At 38.0% G+C, this 16,679-nt stretch overlaps 1 protein-coding gene across 2 annotated transcripts in view; it reads left to right on the forward strand.

Annotated features, from left to right (window-relative positions):
• Nucleotides 1-6,471: 6,471 nt before the first annotated feature.
• The window catches only part of DHX36 (DEAH-box helicase 36), a 49,095-nt gene continuing 38,887 nt past the window's right edge, over nt 6,472-16,679 (forward strand). For both annotated transcript variants that reach the window (XM_028103120.2, XM_028103121.2), the window contains exons 1-3: nt 6,472-6,790; nt 14,202-14,326; nt 15,069-15,300. In XM_028103120.2, coding sequence (XP_027958921.2) covers nt 6,530-6,790; nt 14,202-14,326; nt 15,069-15,300 — 618 coding nt within the window. In that variant the 5' untranslated portion in view covers nt 6,472-6,529. The remainder of the gene's footprint in view (nt 6,791-14,201; nt 14,327-15,068; nt 15,301-16,679) is intronic.

A 16,679-nucleotide genomic window follows, 5' to 3' on the forward strand; every position in this document is an offset into this window, starting at 1 on the left:
CTGATTCTGACTCTACCACTGTTTTACCTACACTTACACTCTCTAGAGCTCAGTTATTCTTGAGTGGATGTTAGAAAGATTAGGGATGAGGAGAGCCCAGGCAGGTAAGGTTATCTGTAAAACCTTTTAGTCATACCATTATTTATAAAATTTTAAAATATTAAAAAAAGGTTAAGGATCTGCAACTTCTCTGTTATATGGAAACCCTACTATGATGAAGATATGATTCTCTTCTTCATTCAAGAAGAATACCCTTGATGGATCTAGGTAGAACACAGGTTTAGTGTTCTTAGAAGATCCAGACAACTCAGTGTTTATCAATTTTAGAATGAAGACCAGGACAAAATCCTGACTTGTCTAAAAGATTCCGTAAAAGTCAGAGAAACAAGGAAACTGGTGATAGGAGCTGACAAAATTGGCATAAAGGAGGATAGATCAATTTGAGATAATGAAAAATCTCCCAGAATTCCAGGGGAATGCAGGGATTCAATAATTAATTTTTCTCTTTAGCACAAACACTGGATATACTAAAAACTATAACCAGAGATTTAAAAAAAAATTCAAAATATGGTGTGCTTTCAAAGCTGTAAGCAGGAAATGTGTTGAAAGCTGAGATGAAGGAGGGAGGTCAAAATTTAAACACATCCTTCCTTCCTTTCCACCCCCACCCATATTCTCTTACAATAATAAGACTTCCTTCTTTTTTTACTTCCTATGTATCAGGGTTTTTCATTCCTTCCTATCATCTTTCTTAGGGCAGACACTCTCCCCTCTCTGGAGTTATAATTGTGAAATGTCTACTGGGGAACATGACTTATAGGGGAGAGGACTGAAAATATGTTGATTTAGTATTTCAAAAGTGTCTCTGATAAATAGATAAATGTGGTTTCAGTGATTGAAAATGGAAGCTTTTAAAGCAAGGAGGAATAAATAATGCTGCAGACACTTAGTTTTTTCTAACTTTCATAAGACTACATTATTTCTCATGAAATAGATCAGTGACAGTGGGATCCTTGCCTTGGGGAGGTCTCATTCTTTTTAGTCCTTCCATCCCTTGACTTTCTTACCCTAGCTGTAATAAAATAGAGAAAAAAATGCCTATTCATAGAACCTGACATATAATAAGCATTCAATAAATATCACTTACAGTATTATCATCCTTTTTTCCTACTTCTAGTAGTCATATGGATAGCGGCAGATGTGTCTGTGATACAACCTGAGAAGTTTTGACAGTAAAACTGTCAAAAGGGTGGTGCCACATGGTTTGAAAAGGATAGCACTTATAGCTGATTGTATATCCTGAAGATGGACTCAATATCTCCCATCCCACATGCTCCTCTTATAATTCACCCTCCCATAGCGTGGTGAGGCCTAACTGCCCTTAAACCTGGGTAGATATCTATTACCATCTCAACTAGTAACTAGTTGCCTAGTTGCTATGTGACTTCTGAGGCTAGTTACTAAAAATGTCAGGTACTTCCACCTTGTTCTGTGACAATTGCTCTTGGAACCAGGCTGCCATACTGTGAGGAGGCTAAAACTAGGCCACACAGAGAAACTAAATGGAGAGGCTATACATAAGTGTTCCAGCCCATAGCCAGCTACAGTTCCAGGCAAAAACCAGGATCGATGGCCACCTCTCTCAATGAAGAGGTCTCCAAATGATTCCAGCCCCCAGCTATTAAGTCTTCCCATTAAGAGAGGGGGAAGAAAAAGAGAAAAAAGCCTAATAGAAGAATTTCATAATTACCTGAGATAAGGAAAATTAGCTAGCAATTTTAAGATGTTTCCACTATTGTTGCCTAGCAAGAAGGGAATTTAGACATTAGATCAGTAATAAATAATGATGATGATAATAATGAAACCCTACATTTTCTTGGTCCACCTGAGTTGTATTTTAAGTAAATTTATAATTTTACTATAACCGTTATAGTCAGGAAATATTCTCCACAAATTCTCTTTCAATGTAACTAAAATTTTCCCAATTTGAGTTCCAAAATTTTATGTGACAAGATACTCTATTGAGCTATTTAATAATTCTCCTGTGTTTTTCTTGATTTGAAAAGAGCCATTTTCTCCATGTCCCCTACCCTACCCCAAAACAGCCAGATTCCTATATATCTAGGATTACTCTTATCAGCATGCCTTCTCCCCACCACCAAGAAGAGGTAAGAGTCCATTAAGGATTCCATTTTCCAAGAGGAACACTAAAAAAAATTCCCACCCAGTCCCTCAGGAACATGAGATGCATGAAAAATTATGTTAGAGTTGTTGCACAGGGTTGGGGTAAAGCAAATGGAGAAGAGATTCCTTAACACTGGGAAAACTGTGGTCATTTCCCATAGTGGTGTGGTCTTTGTGGCTCACCCTTGCTGCATTTCAGAAGTGGCCAGATTGGGATGCCCATGCCTGTGGGCCTAGATACCAAATGCTGTGGGTTTGAAAGCAATGGTTTTGCACTCTGTGCCCAGCCCATGATCAGTGGAGAGCACATTTAAGAAAGACATCTTTTTAGCCTGCCCAGAGCACAGGACAAAGCAGAGAATCAGCAAGAGTAACAATGGCAATTATAATGGGCCAGTCACTCCTTTTGTTTATTGGCATTAGGTATCCTAAGAATTCTTGCTGATTTCAAGCAAAGCAGGAAAACAAAACAAAACAAAACCCAAAGTATCAACTGATACTTTTCTTCCCACTAGTATCTTTGTGGTCTTTCCTTAAAAATCTTCCTTTTGCACAGATTTTTACTACAGTGACATTTGTTCTAAAGTGCCTAAAGCAATAGCCTCAAGCAATATCATATTACTTCATGCTAAAGAAGTCAGGAAAAATTTGCAATTTTATTTTTTAGTTATTGATAACTAAGATTCTACTTAGGATTAACAAACATGAGGTGAAGAGAAATAACAGAATTTATCAGGAAATAGAGATAGCACTACCTGTCTCTGGGGTTGTCATAAGGATTATGCGAAATATGGAATATCATTATTACTTTTCTATTGCTTCCATAACAAATTACCAGAAACTCAGAGTCTTAACTTTAACACAAATGTAGTACCCTACAATTCTGTAGCATAGATGCTTGGTAAGGGTCCTCACTAGGCTAAAATCTAGGGGTAGGTAGGGCGTGTTCCTTTCTGGAAGCTCTAAGGGAGAATCCATTTCCTTGTCCAGCACTAGATGTTGCCTGCACTCCATAGCTTGAGACCCCCTTCCTCCATCTTCAAAGCCAATAGCAGGTGCCTGAGTCTTCAAATCACATCACTATGAAATTCTCTTCTGCCTCTTTCTTCCACTTTGAAGGATGCTTTTAATTATATAGAGCTCATCCAGATAATCTAGGAAAATCTCCCCATTTTTAATGTCAGCTGATTAGCAACCTTAATTTCCCTTGGCCATGTAATTTAACATATTCACAGTTCTAGGGACTAGGATGTGGACATCTATGGGGGTCATTATTCTGCTGACCACAAATGTGAACTGCCTAGCCCAATACTTAGCAAATGTTAGGCAACAAATAAATACTAGTTTTCTTCCCCACTTACTCTCTATTAGTCTTATTACTCTATTAGTCTCTTCAGGCTGCCTTAATAAAACACCACAGGTTTCAGTGGTATTAAACCACTTTACTGGTTTAATAAATACTATTTATAAATAAATAAGTACCATATATTTATGGTATTATTCTGACTTAAACAACAGAAATTTATTTCTCATATTTCTGGAGGCTGAAGTCCAAGATCAAAGTGCTGGCAGATTTGGTTCCTGGTAAAAGCACCCTTCCTGGCTTGTAGACAGCTTCTTTGTCCACACATGGCATTTCCTCTGAGGAAAGAGAGAATGAGCTCTCTGGTATCTTTTCTTATAAGGACACTTATCCTGTAAGATTAGAGCCCCAATTTCATGACCTCATTTAATTGTTTCCTTAAAGGCCCCACCTCCAAATGCAGCTACCCTGGGGGTTAGGTCTTCAACATATAAATTTTGAGGAGACCATTCAGTTCATAAACTCTCTCACCTAACAATCCACACTATTTCCTTCAAATTTTGCCCTGACCATCCCCAATATGCTTACCCAATCTTACCTACTGAATAATTCAAATACTTGTCATAGCAGGTATGCCCAATGAATTCCAATATATTTATTGGAACTATTCATTCTTATAGTCTTAATCATATTTGCCAAGAACTACCAAAATGTATCTGTCTGCTCTCTCTGTGTTTTTAACTGATGTAACCAACCACTTTCTAGACATCTCAATTCGTATGTTTTATGGGCTCCTCAAACTCCACATGTATTATTTAAATGCATTAACTCAACCCTTCCCTCAGTCGAAAAAAAAAAATCCTCCTCATCCTGTGTTCTTCATCTCAGGATATGGTATCTCTTTATTTGGTAGTCATTCAAATCTTAAACTCAAGAGTTATCTGACCCTTTCCTCTAATTGTCCACATCCAGTGAATCATCAAATCTGACATTTTTTATCTCTTAATATCTCTTAATTCCAGTCCTTTCCATATTCCATCTTGCCTCCCCTAGACCATTGCCTTTTAACTAGTCTCTCCATATCCACTCTTGCCTCCTCCATCCCTTTCTTTTCAAAGCAGCCAAAAATAATCACTCTCCTACTTAAAGTTTACTGTTGTTCTCTATATGGCATATAAGGTCCTCCATGATTAGGCTCCTTTCTACCTCTTTGGTCTTCTCCAACAGTCTTTAAGTTTAAGGGTAGACTTTTCTCACTCTCCAATATATATATTTTAAAGATTTTATTTATTTATTTGAGAGAGAGCAAGAGTGAGAGAGAGAACACGAGCAGGGGGAGGGACAGAGGGAGAGGGAGAAGCAGACTCCCCGCTGAGCAGGGAGCCCGACATGGGATTCGACCCCGGGATCCTGAGATCATGACCTGAGCCAAAGACAGATGCTTAACCAACTAAGCCACCCAGGCGCCCCTCACTCTCCAACATTTTATCATCTCTCTTCACACATATTGTTCCCTCCACCTGTAACAATCTCTTGACTCCCCATTAGTCTGGCTAGTCTACTCTCAAAAGTCACTGCTTAACTTCTCATTCTTTAAAAAGGACTTACCTGACTCTAAAATTAAATTATTTTGCTGTAACATCTAATGGCTGTTGGGAAAGAAAATCTTTTCCTCTACTGTCTTAGGTTTATCCTGGGGGTCTAAAAATTAAAACAACAAAAGACAGATTAGCAAGAGAAGAGACAGATTTAATCACATACATGTGGGACTTCATATAAAAATGTGATTCAGAGAGAAGGTTAGAACTTGGGGCTTATATACTATCTTAATAGGGGAAAGGGAGGAAGAAAAACATACTCATGGGAAAACAATTTCTAGGAAGGAAAAATGGGCTCTTATGAGAATAGATGGAATATATAATAGTCTTGTGACAATTCCTGCTTAAGTGTGATGCTGATTTCTAGTCTCCAGTGATAAGAGTCAATTTTGTCAGTTTCTCTCCCAGGGGAAGGGATTTATGACAACTGAGTTCTTTTGAATTCTTTTGGGAGGCTCTGCTTTTAGGCAGTTAAAATATTTCAGGAACTCAAATGCCTCTGCTCAAAATAACTACTATGCCAGAGGTTTAGTCTGGACCCCTTCAGAGCATACATTTTCCTTTCTTAACTCATTGCACAGTCATTTCTTTTGCCTTTCCAAGACTGTAAGCAAATGAAAGCTGATGCCACACTTGTCTTGCTCAGTATCCCCAGCACCTTTAAATCAATTAAAATATGTAAATGAACCAGATGTCTCTGGTGAACATCCAGGCCTGTGTGGCCCAATCACTTGATTTATTCAAAAACAGCTGTGCTAGACACTAAGTGGCCTGGTTAATCAACAATAAATGGCTTCACATGAACATATGAATCTTCAAGTGCCTTTTTATTTACGTTGCCTAAGAGCATTTTTTTGATTTTTGGCAGCCATGCTCCTTGTTATGCTGTTGGATAAAGGCAATAATGACAATCCTTTAAGAGAGGCAGGAACAGTTTTATACTTATTTGAAACACGTGTCAAGCTGTTTTTAAGATGTAGCTACTTAAAAAAATGATAAACTCATTTCTTTCGAGACTTTTAGGAGAAAATGCCTCCATCCACAGGTTCTTTTATTGTGTCAATAGACGTTTACTCTCCAGGGTCTAATTGGAAGCAAACTTCGGATTTCACTACGGGTAATAAAAAAGTAAAAACCAAAACCCATTTCCTCACATGTTGGGCGTAGGTAAAGGAAACCTGCGAGGCTTTGCTCACTTTCCGTCCACGGGTACAAAGGTAGACAACAAAAGGCACATCAAAGAGGACTTCACCTGAACCACCTTCCCGACCACCGAGGTCGTCCGCCCGTGACGTCACCGGAAGCAGCTGCTGTGACGCCCAAACGGCCCTCCCTCTCGCGCTGGGCGCCGGAAGCAAAACGGAAGGGGACGTGCACCCGCTTCCGGGCCCAGGCGCCATTTCTAGCGGTTGCAGGTTCTCACGAGTTGTAGTCCGCTGGGACAATGAGCTATGATTACCATCAGAACTGGGGCCGGGATGGCGGGCCCCGCAGCTCTGGCGGGGGTTACGGAGGAAGCTATGGGGGGGGCCATGGAGGAGGCCATGGAGGGAACCGAGGCTCCGGAGGCGGCGGCGGCGGCGGTGGCGGAGGAGGTGGTCGAGGCGGCCGCGGCCGACATCCCGGGCACCTGAAAGGCCGCGAAATCGGCTTGTGGTATGCGAAGAAACAGGGACAGAAGAACAAGGAAGCGGAGAGGCAGGAGGTAAATCTGAGACTGGATAGCGGGGAGGGATGAGACAGGACAGACATTTTTTCCTCTTCCGCCGCCCGTAACCTTTTCTTTGCTTTTTTTTTTTTTTTTAAATGGTGCATATGCTGTGTGAAGTGTGGAAAGGTATTCTGCTAAAACTTCCGGTAGCGGATATTTTGTCGTTTTTCGTTACCCATGCTCATCTGACCCGAAGCAGTTAGGAATTTATGCAAGCTGAGTGTATATTTTGTTTTAAGGACTTGAGAACTGTGAACAAAACAGATGTTAAGTTCAGGTCCTATCCGAGATTAACTTTATTGGGGTGTCAGTGCCATAGTATCCCTGTCTACCCTTTCTGTTAGAAAAATTATGGCCACTTTTATTTAAATTCTTTGCCTGAAGAGCTCGAAAACTGTGGCCTACTTCATAACATAGTTTTGCGCAGAATAAAAGCTGTCAAGCACTATTTTGAATGTAGGTCGTTCGGAAGAATAGTCTAGCTTTCATTTTTAGTATTAAAATAACCATAGACCCAGGGTTTTTTTTGTTTGCTTTTATGCTGGGCTGGGGAGAGTTCTGTTGATTAGCACCTCCTCTTTGAGAATGAAACAGGATCCTAGAAATAGAAGAAATTTCAAAAGATGATCTGATTTAGGCTCTTCAGATTGGTGATTGCCCATTTGATTTGTATCTTGAAGATCTGTAGTAAGGGAAACATTAAAGTTCCCTTGGTTGGAACTTTAATTTTTTTAATCTTTTTTTTTAAACAGAAGTTTTCTTATTATAAGTCTGAGACATCTTTTTAGTAATTTCTTTAAAAGCATCCTTCATATTAGATACAGATAGATAATTAAATCCTCATTTAGATTTCTGTTTCTTAATCATTTTTATTTCTTTATTTTTCTTTTATTCATGTCATTTTCATCAAAGTGTTTTTTGGCCATTATCCATTTATCTTCACACCTTACCACATTCTTCTCTTTTAATTTATATATATTTTATGTATATATATTTGTCAGCCCAAAATTAACTTGTTCTTTGAGCAGACTTTTTTCTTAAATGAAGGGAAGCTTATCTAAGTCATCTTAAAATTGGAAGAATAATAGACTGATTGCTATAAAAGGATGTACACAGTAACTAGAAAGTTATTCTTCATTAAATTTTATTTAGCCCCTGTTTCCTACAAGGTGTTATGCATGTTGCCATGGGGATCTGAAGAAATATGATGTTGGGAAATATGATAATGGTTGGGAAAATAAGACGTAAACAGATGGAAAGTTTAACAGGAAAAATTGTTCGTTATTATTTCCATCTGAAGCTAGTTGTGTGATGGATCATTGTAAATGGAACTCTGGATTTCTACCCTCTCCCCAAACATTATTTTAGTAAATGTTACTACAATTTACTCACTTGCCAGGCCAAAACTGGATTTATCTTTGATATTTCTTTCATTTCAGCACATCTGTGTGCTCTGCCTTCTTAGTTTATCCCAAATCTAACCACTTGTCTCCACAGCAGTTACCCCACAGATCAAGCCACCGTTTTGTTCAGTGTTCTTGGCCTCTTAACGAATCTTCTAGCTTCCACTCCTGCTTTCCACTGAGTCTGTCCTTTGTAGAACCACTCATGGTGCTTTCAAAAGCAAAAATTAGATCATCTCATTCTCTAGCTCACAATTGGGATTGGAAGCCAGATCACTTCTGAGTTTAATACATTTGAGCTGCATCCTAACATGTTTTACAGGAAATCTTAGTAATAGCTTCAGTATTCCAGGTTTCCTTCTGTGTACTGAGCCCATGTCCCCAATATAATGTAATTATAGCTTTTGTAAATATATTTCTATTTTTGTTTTTGTATTACAGGTCTCATACCATTCTCTCTGAAATGCATCTCCATTTTCTCAATGTGAACATGACCATTTTTCAGTGATTGGTTTATCCTACTTTTTTTTTTTTTTGGACCGCCTTCAGCCATATGTGATTGCTTCCCAGTCAATTTCCTTAGCTTTCAATTACTTAAGTAATTCCTGTGTTTACCAAGTTGTTGCATTCTAACAATGTGCTCTTCTTCTTTCAACTTCCTTTTTTTTTGATGGAGCATCTGAAACATTTGAGACATTATCTTAAGCACTGTGTTAATAGAATATAATCACTGCCTTACAGAAATGGTGGTGTTAGGGGCTGTTAGAGGGATAGAATACAATGTTAAAGTATTATAATGAGAATATGGGCTATCACCTAACTCAAACTAAGAAGATTCTAGGTTTTCCAGAAGGAGTAACCCTTAAGCTGAAGGTTGAAAGATAGCAAAGTGTGTGTGTGTTTGTGTGTGTGTGTTTGCAATTGGGAGATTTGGAAAGGGATTTTCAGGCAGAGGTAGCAGCATGTGCCACAATTTAGAGGTTAAGAGGAATGTGTTCAAGGAACTGAAAGAATAGAGCATAGGGTGTTTAGTGTGGTGAGATGAAGGTAGAGCAGTGGCTTTCAAAGTTGTTGACCACATCCCACAGAAAGGAATATATGTTAATTTGCACGCAGTACACACATACGTATAACTGAACAAAAAATGTCATAAAATAATACTTAATTATCTGTATATTGCTCTGGGTGTGTTGTTTTTGCTTTTTTTTATTAATACTGGTCATGATCCTTTATAAGCAGCAATTTGAAAAGCTTAGGACTAGAAAAATAAGCAGGGCCTTGAAATTCATTGACTTTCCTGTAAGAACTCCTATAAGTCATTAAATCATTTGAAGCAAAAAAAATGAAATGATTGAATTTGTGTTTAAATTCATTGTGGCAGGAGTATAGAGAATGAATTGAAAAGAGGCAGTCCGGGGACAGGGACCAGTTATGTAGCCTTTGCAGTAATTAAAGTGAGAAATGATAGCTTGAATTAGGACATTGGGAGTGGAGATGGAGGAGAGTGACAGATTAAAGTGATTTAGGAGACAGATTCAAAAGTGCTTTTATCTGGAGGCAAGGGGAAAGCAAGTATTAATAAATGACATGTTTATGTAAGGAACAGGCTTGATGAAGGAAGATGATGGAGTTAGCTTAAGGACAGGGTTTGATTTTGTTATAGGGCATAAACGCGAGGATTTCGGGGTGCCGCCTGGGTGGTTCAGTTGGTTAAACGTCTGACTTGATTTTGGCTCAGGTTATGAGCTCAGAGTCTGCTTGAGATTTCTCTCTCTCCCCCCCCATGTGTGAACACTTTCTCTCTCTAAAATAAATCTATGAAAAAAAGCGCAAGGATTTCAGGGAGGTAGAAGGCCATGTGGATCTGATGTGGGTGCAGCCTAAATTCTATAGACCATTGTTTTCTTTTTTTCTTTTTTTTAACTAAAAGGGTGGTTTTTAATGGGAACCAGAGGTATGGTTACAATTACATAGTCTGACACAAAAAACCAGTGGGTGATCAGGAGTTGGAAGGTTACAAAGTAATGAGGGTAACACTGGGTACAAGAAGAAAAGCTGTTGCAGAACCTCAGGAGCCAAGCTGATACAGCCTCAGAGCATTGTTTTCAAACTTAAATGTGCCTAGGAATTAACTGGTACCTTGTTAAAATGTGGGACTGGAGTGGAGCCAGAGATTCTGTCTTCCTTACAGACTCCCAGATGGTGTCAGTGTTGCTAGCTTGTGGATCACTAGAGTTGTTCAGTGTATAACAAGAAAATTTAAGAGAGGAGTAAGAGAAGATCCTTAGATTCTTACCTAGGAAGGAGCAGCCAGAGAAGAGGAAAAATGAAATGGGTGTTGTTTTGGAATCCAGGAGCAGTGTTTAAGGGAGCAAAGAGTATGCAAAGAAGGGAAAGTAGTCAATATTAGCATATGTCACAGAGAGGTCAAATAAGGTAAGTGCTCAGAATGTATTGGATTTAGCAACAAGGTCATTGGTAACCTTGATGAGATCCCTTTCTGTGGAGCGGTCCGAGGTAAAAGCCAGATGGCAGTGGGGTGGCTAGCGAAGGAGAGAGGAAGTGGAGTACTTTCAAGCAGTTTTACTGTGAAGAGGAGGAATAAAGGGCAGTAGCTGATTGGGTTGGGAGAATTCAAAAGAGGATTTTTTGTTTAAAAGTAAAGAGATTTGGGGTGCCTGGGTGGCTCAGTCATTAAGCGTCTGCCTTCGGCTCAGGTCATGATCCCAGGATCCTGGGATCGAGCCCCGCATCAGGCTCCCTGCTCGGCGGGAAGCCTGCTTCTCCCGCTCCCACTCCCCCTGCTTGTGTTCCCTTTCTCACTGTCTCTCTCCCTGTCAAATAAATAAAATTAAAAAAAAAAAAAAGTAAAGAGATTTGACTATCTTCTTGTTCATGTACTGGTGGTAAGGAGTCAGTGGAGAAGAAACAGATCAGGTAGACTAAATTATGCTGTAGTAGTAAGCAGCCCCCAAATCCTAATGGGTTATAACAACAAAGGTTGGTCTTTCTACTCACATTACTGGGTCCATTGCGAGTTAGGTTGAGAGTCCTCCTGGCTCACAGAGCTCCACCCATCTGGAAAACAGCAGGTTTTGGTAGCAGTGGGAGGGAATACAGTAAATTGCCCTGATTCTTTGAGACTCCCATTCACATTTCTCTGGCCAGTAAGCCACATGTCCATGCTTAACTAATGGGTGGAAAAATGCAGTTCTACCATATACTTGGAAGGAGGCAAACCAGAATATTGAAAAGCAGGCTAATAATGACTACCAGAGAGAGATTTAGGAAAGGAAGGTAAATCTCAAGAGAAGGATTAGCCCTGAGGAGGTGAAAGGTAACCTTAAGCAGGAAGACGGACTCCACTTCCCTTTTAACAGGAAGGAAGAGAGCAAAAAGATTCTGATACTTGTGGGTTTAGGTTTAGTGGCAGGCAGATAAGGACTTTCTTTGGTTTTTGTTTTCTTTGTGAAATACTGTGTGTGAAATGTTGAGGGTGAACTGAAAGGTGGTATTGGTTTAAAATTGCAGATAACTAGAAGCTGATAAACATAGTTTGCTAGAAATCATAGAGGGTCTCCTTTGCCAGGGATTTATGACTCGAAGCAGCAAGAATATTTAAGATATCCAAAAAAGGGAAAAACAAAATAAATTAAATACTATGATAAAATAGACATGAACCACAAAACGTGACTGAGATTCTCCATGCTGGGGGTGAGGTAGAGTGAAGGGTGATAATGCTAGAAGGTTAGGAGGAGGTAACCTACCAAAAAAAAAAAAAAAAAAAAAAGGCTAGATCCAGGTTTGGAATTTTGGCACTCTTAAATTCTCCACTGCCCACAGCCTCTGGAGCCTCATCATGGGAAGAACCTTGTTAAAAATTACTTACAGAAAGTGGGGCGCCTGGGTGGCTCAGTCATTAAGCGTCTGCCTTCGGCTCAGGTCATGATCCCAGAGTCCTGGGATCAAGCCCCACATTGGGCTCCTTGCTCCTGGGGAGGCCTGCTTCTCCCTCTCCCACCCCCCCTGCTTGTGTTCCCTCTCTCTCTGTGTCTCTCTGTCAAATAAATAAAATCTTTAAAAAAAAAAAAAAAACAGAAAGTATAAATTGTGTTTTCATTAAAAAGTATAAATTATGTTTTCAGGGCCTATTTCATTTTTTAATCATCCAGATTTTTGTGAATATCTAAAATTCATACAGCAAGGTAAGGAGAACTTTTGTTCTTCTAGTAGAGGCAAAAACTTCAAAATGTAAGGTTTTGGTTGGTTGAAGTAATGATTTAGTGTGAATTTCAGTTGGAAATAAATTGTTCCTCAGATAAAAAGTACTTAATCTTACCTTTCCCATTTTGAATGGAAGAAACAGTGCCTTTGGGCCCTTGAGGTGTTTGGAAAAACTAAGACTTTGCTTGATAATGACTTTATGTACTGGGGCTTCCTTCCCAGTGTAGTCTGTAATCATTAAGTGTTACTGTAGATTCTAACTGCCAGGAAAAAACGTAACTTGATAACCGTCTCATGTAGGTACACAGAGCAATAAATGTTAACAAGTGCTGAAGGCATTACAGAATTTAAAGTATGGGACAAAAATGTTCTAATAATGATCCTCTGTGTTGGATGTCCCAAGACCACTCTCAGATTCTGGTGTACTCACAGTAATGGTTTTTTTTTTACAACAGATGATTACAGATTAAAATCATCAGAGGTAAAAAAGATTCGTAGGGCAGAATCTAGGAGAAACCAGGTACAAGCTCCTAGTCCTAGTGGAGTATATCCCATGCTATGAAGAAGAAATACGTTAGTCTGATACAGAAACCCTTTAAAAAGATTTTCATGCTGTAAAGTTAAAAAAAAAAAATGAGGGGGCTTTAGTATCTGTCAATAAGCAGATTTTGCTGCAACCTGTAATTTTGTAAGGCTTTCCTATCAGCCAGAGTTTTACTATATTGGACTTTTAATTGCATGATAATGATGCTTTTTGTAAATTCTTCAATAAGTTGCAGAAGTTTTGTGGAATTCTTTTTGTGTATTTCTTTAAAGAGAAGAACGGTTTTAACACAAAAGTCACACATGCTCATTATAAAAGATAAATTCAGCCATTCATCCATTTGACAAACTTCACTGCAGCATCTACCATGTGTCAGAAATCTGTCTGGAAGAAATACTGCAAAAATGTAGAACGTAAAGTCACTAACCTTTTTTAATATAATAATGAAAATAAGATCCTGCTGCATATATTTTCTGCAACTGGCTTTTTTTCATTTAATACCTTGATCATCTTTCCTGTTTGCACACTTAAAGCAAAATCTACCCTGTCTTAACTACTGGGTTTAAAAATTCAACTAATTATAATGTACAGCTATAAAAGAACAGTTTTAGAAATTCCTGTTTTTACTGTGTATGGTGTAACTTCTGTCTTCTCTGGTTTTTTGTTGTTGTTGTTCTCATTCTATGAATCAACTGCATAATTGCCACATTGGACCATCTGCATGAGTGTTGATCAATTTTATTTATTCCGTCTCGACTCAGCCTTCTTACTTCCCCAAATATTCATCCTTTTAGTGTAAGAACTTTAAAATGCTTATTGCAACCAAAATATTTCCAGTTTTCAACTCGGCTTTTTTTTTTTAACCAAACATTTGCATTTTAATAACTTTAATTGTATCTTTGAAAATTAAGATAGGGAATAATTGATAATAATCAGTATGTGAGAGGGTAGAAGATAAGGAACCAAAGTTTTATTAATAAGGGACATAAATGTGCTTTCTTTGCCAGTCATATTAGAGGTAATTTTATAGCTACATAGCAGAAAAAGGTTTAGAAGGCTATATGCAAAAATGTTAACATTAGGTTTATGAAGTGAAATTGGACTAGAGGGCAAGGGTGGGGTAATTTAAATTTTATATATGTTTGTTGGACATGTATTTACCTTTTTGTTATGAGATAATTTTGCACATGCTTTCTAATGTTGATCAGGATACTTTTTGCTTTGCACAAAATAGAGAGCTATAGTACACATGGATGAACGGCGAGAAGAACAGATTGTGCAGCTGCTTCATTCAGTCCAAGCGAAGAATGGTAAAGACTCAGAAGCACAGATCTCCTGGTTTGCTCCTGAAGATCACGGGTAAAACAAAACATGTTCTTTGACAGAATGGACAGAGTAACACTTCTTCATAGCTTTGGCTAGGGAAAGAATGATAATAAAGATAATATCTTTAGACTCATCAGTAAGTGAAATTCAACTTTGAAGTAAGTTTTTTTTTCTTATGTAGACTGAGCATATTTGGTGAGAGGTTGAACAATATATGCATTACACAGAAAGCCAAATGGTAAGAATAGTCTATTTGGATTTGAGATTTATTAAGTTATTATTTATTGTTTTCCTACTCATCATCTTTGTATTTCCAGAATTCTCCTGTGGGAGAGATTGGAAGAAGTTGAATTGTTTCTGTTTTAGGATGATCACAGGAGCTGTATCATTTAGAGGAAAAATTAGTAGAGGTTTTTCTGGAACTGTGTAATGTAGCTTCGCATTTATAGCCTCAGAAAGGGTAGCAGGAAGAAGATGAAGTTGTGAAATAAAACAAAGCTCAGAAAATCAGAAAAAAATACTGTTAAGTCAATGCAATGGAGGGATGACTATTGTGTGAGTTTTAATTTTTTTAACTATCACAAGGAATAACTTACCTGGTAATACCTATTTACAGGGAGGGAAATCTTGAATTCATTGTAAGAATCTATTTTCTTAATTGATCTAAGAAAAAATTGAAGCTGGTGATTTTGAAATAGATGGCATATTGTTTTGTTTCGGGGCTTGAGCGGCTCTTCATTTAGCCTTTTATCATTTTTTTATTTTGTCAAAACAGATATGGTACTGAAACTCCTGCTGAGAACAAACCCAACTCAGAGAAGAAACTTGAGAACCAGGAAAAGAAATTAATAAGTCAAGAAAAGAGAACATTTAGAATCAGGGACAAATATATTGACCGAGATTCTGAATATCTCTTGCAAGAAAATGAACCAGATGTAACCTTAGACCAACAACTATTGGAAGATTTACAAAAGAAAAAAAGCGACCTTCGGTATATTGAAATGCAGGTAATGGAAAAGCAAGATATGGAAAAAGTTTTTATTTGTCATTTCTTCTCAAATTGGATAAAAATAGATTTATGTTTAGAGGTACTACGTGGTATAGATCAGTGGTATTTCAATAGCCCATCCCCTGTGGGAATCTTGTATACTAGAGAAGAGCAGTGGGAATGGAATTACACTACAATATAAACTAAGGTAGCCTGTGTCATCTACAGCAGCTTATATAGTGAGGAGAAGGAATTAGTTTAACTTTTCTAGGCCAGTTTAGTGAGATGTTATAAGAAACAAGGTGGTTGGAATTGTAAGGTTTCTAGACCATTTTATCCAACCCCTTCCTTTTACAGATGATAAAATTAAATCCCTCGAAGTTATTATGTGCTTATGTTCAACATTTTAAAGATGGGACTGTGACAAGAGCAGGAATTCTCCTGAGTTTTTCAGTATGTTCTTTCCATGCTAGGCAAGATATTTTAAGGTCCCTTCCTGTTAAAACATAAAATTTATGTTTTGTGGATATTCTAGAATAGATACAATAAAATGTTCACATGTATTTCTTTTAAGAGAAGATACTGAGGAAATTTTGAGGGCCATACCTTTAATGTGCACATGTGTACTACCCTTTGTGAGAAAACCAGAATATCACATATTCCATAGGAAAGAAAGGATCCATTGACTGTCGTTGATGATCAGGTTGGATATCCTGATTAGAACAGATGAGGTGAGGTTGTCCAGGGGTGGAATTCTGTAGCTCTTTAATGCCTATTTAGTGAAAAAAAGATTCGAGGGCAGGAGATTTCAAGTTGAATTATTTCAGAATGTTGTGGTTGAGAGAAGAGCTTCTTTTATAGCCTTAGGAAGAAGGAGAGTTAGCTACTATCTGCTTTGTATGGAGGACAGGAGAAAGAAGATGAGTGATCTAATTCAAAGGAAGTTAGGAGAGGAAATGTGCAGAACATAAAAATAGTTAGTGATCTTCCCATTAGCTAGACACTTGCAGAAACTTCACATGTCCTACATCATTTAAAACTTCCAACAATCCTGTACAAGAGTTTACACGTCCGCTAAAGAGGAGGAAAAAGAATCTTAGGTTAAATGACCTATCTACAGTTGCACAGCTAGTAAAAGAATCAGGTCTAAAATTCAGATGTGTTTTTTAAGAGCTCAGCTTTTTAATCCTTTTTGGTAATATGCCGTATTTTTTTTGGTTATCATTCATTTAATAAACATTAATTTTCCACTTGCTAAATACCTGTGATTGTGCTGTGTTTTCTGAAGACTAAGTCATTTCCTGCCCTCAGACAGCTTGTAATCTCATTATCTCTTATCTCAGGGTTACAGCCCAATATTAGGAAATTAGAAATTAGGTTTGTCTGTCTTGAGAAAGA

The sequence above is a fragment of the Eumetopias jubatus genome, unplaced genomic scaffold (genome assembly GCF_037043125.1).
Source record: "Eumetopias jubatus isolate StellerSeaLion01/CBP00866 unplaced genomic scaffold, mEumJub1_p1.0 scaffold_1, whole genome shotgun sequence".
Lineage (NCBI taxonomy): Eukaryota > Metazoa > Chordata > Mammalia > Carnivora > Otariidae > Eumetopias > Eumetopias jubatus.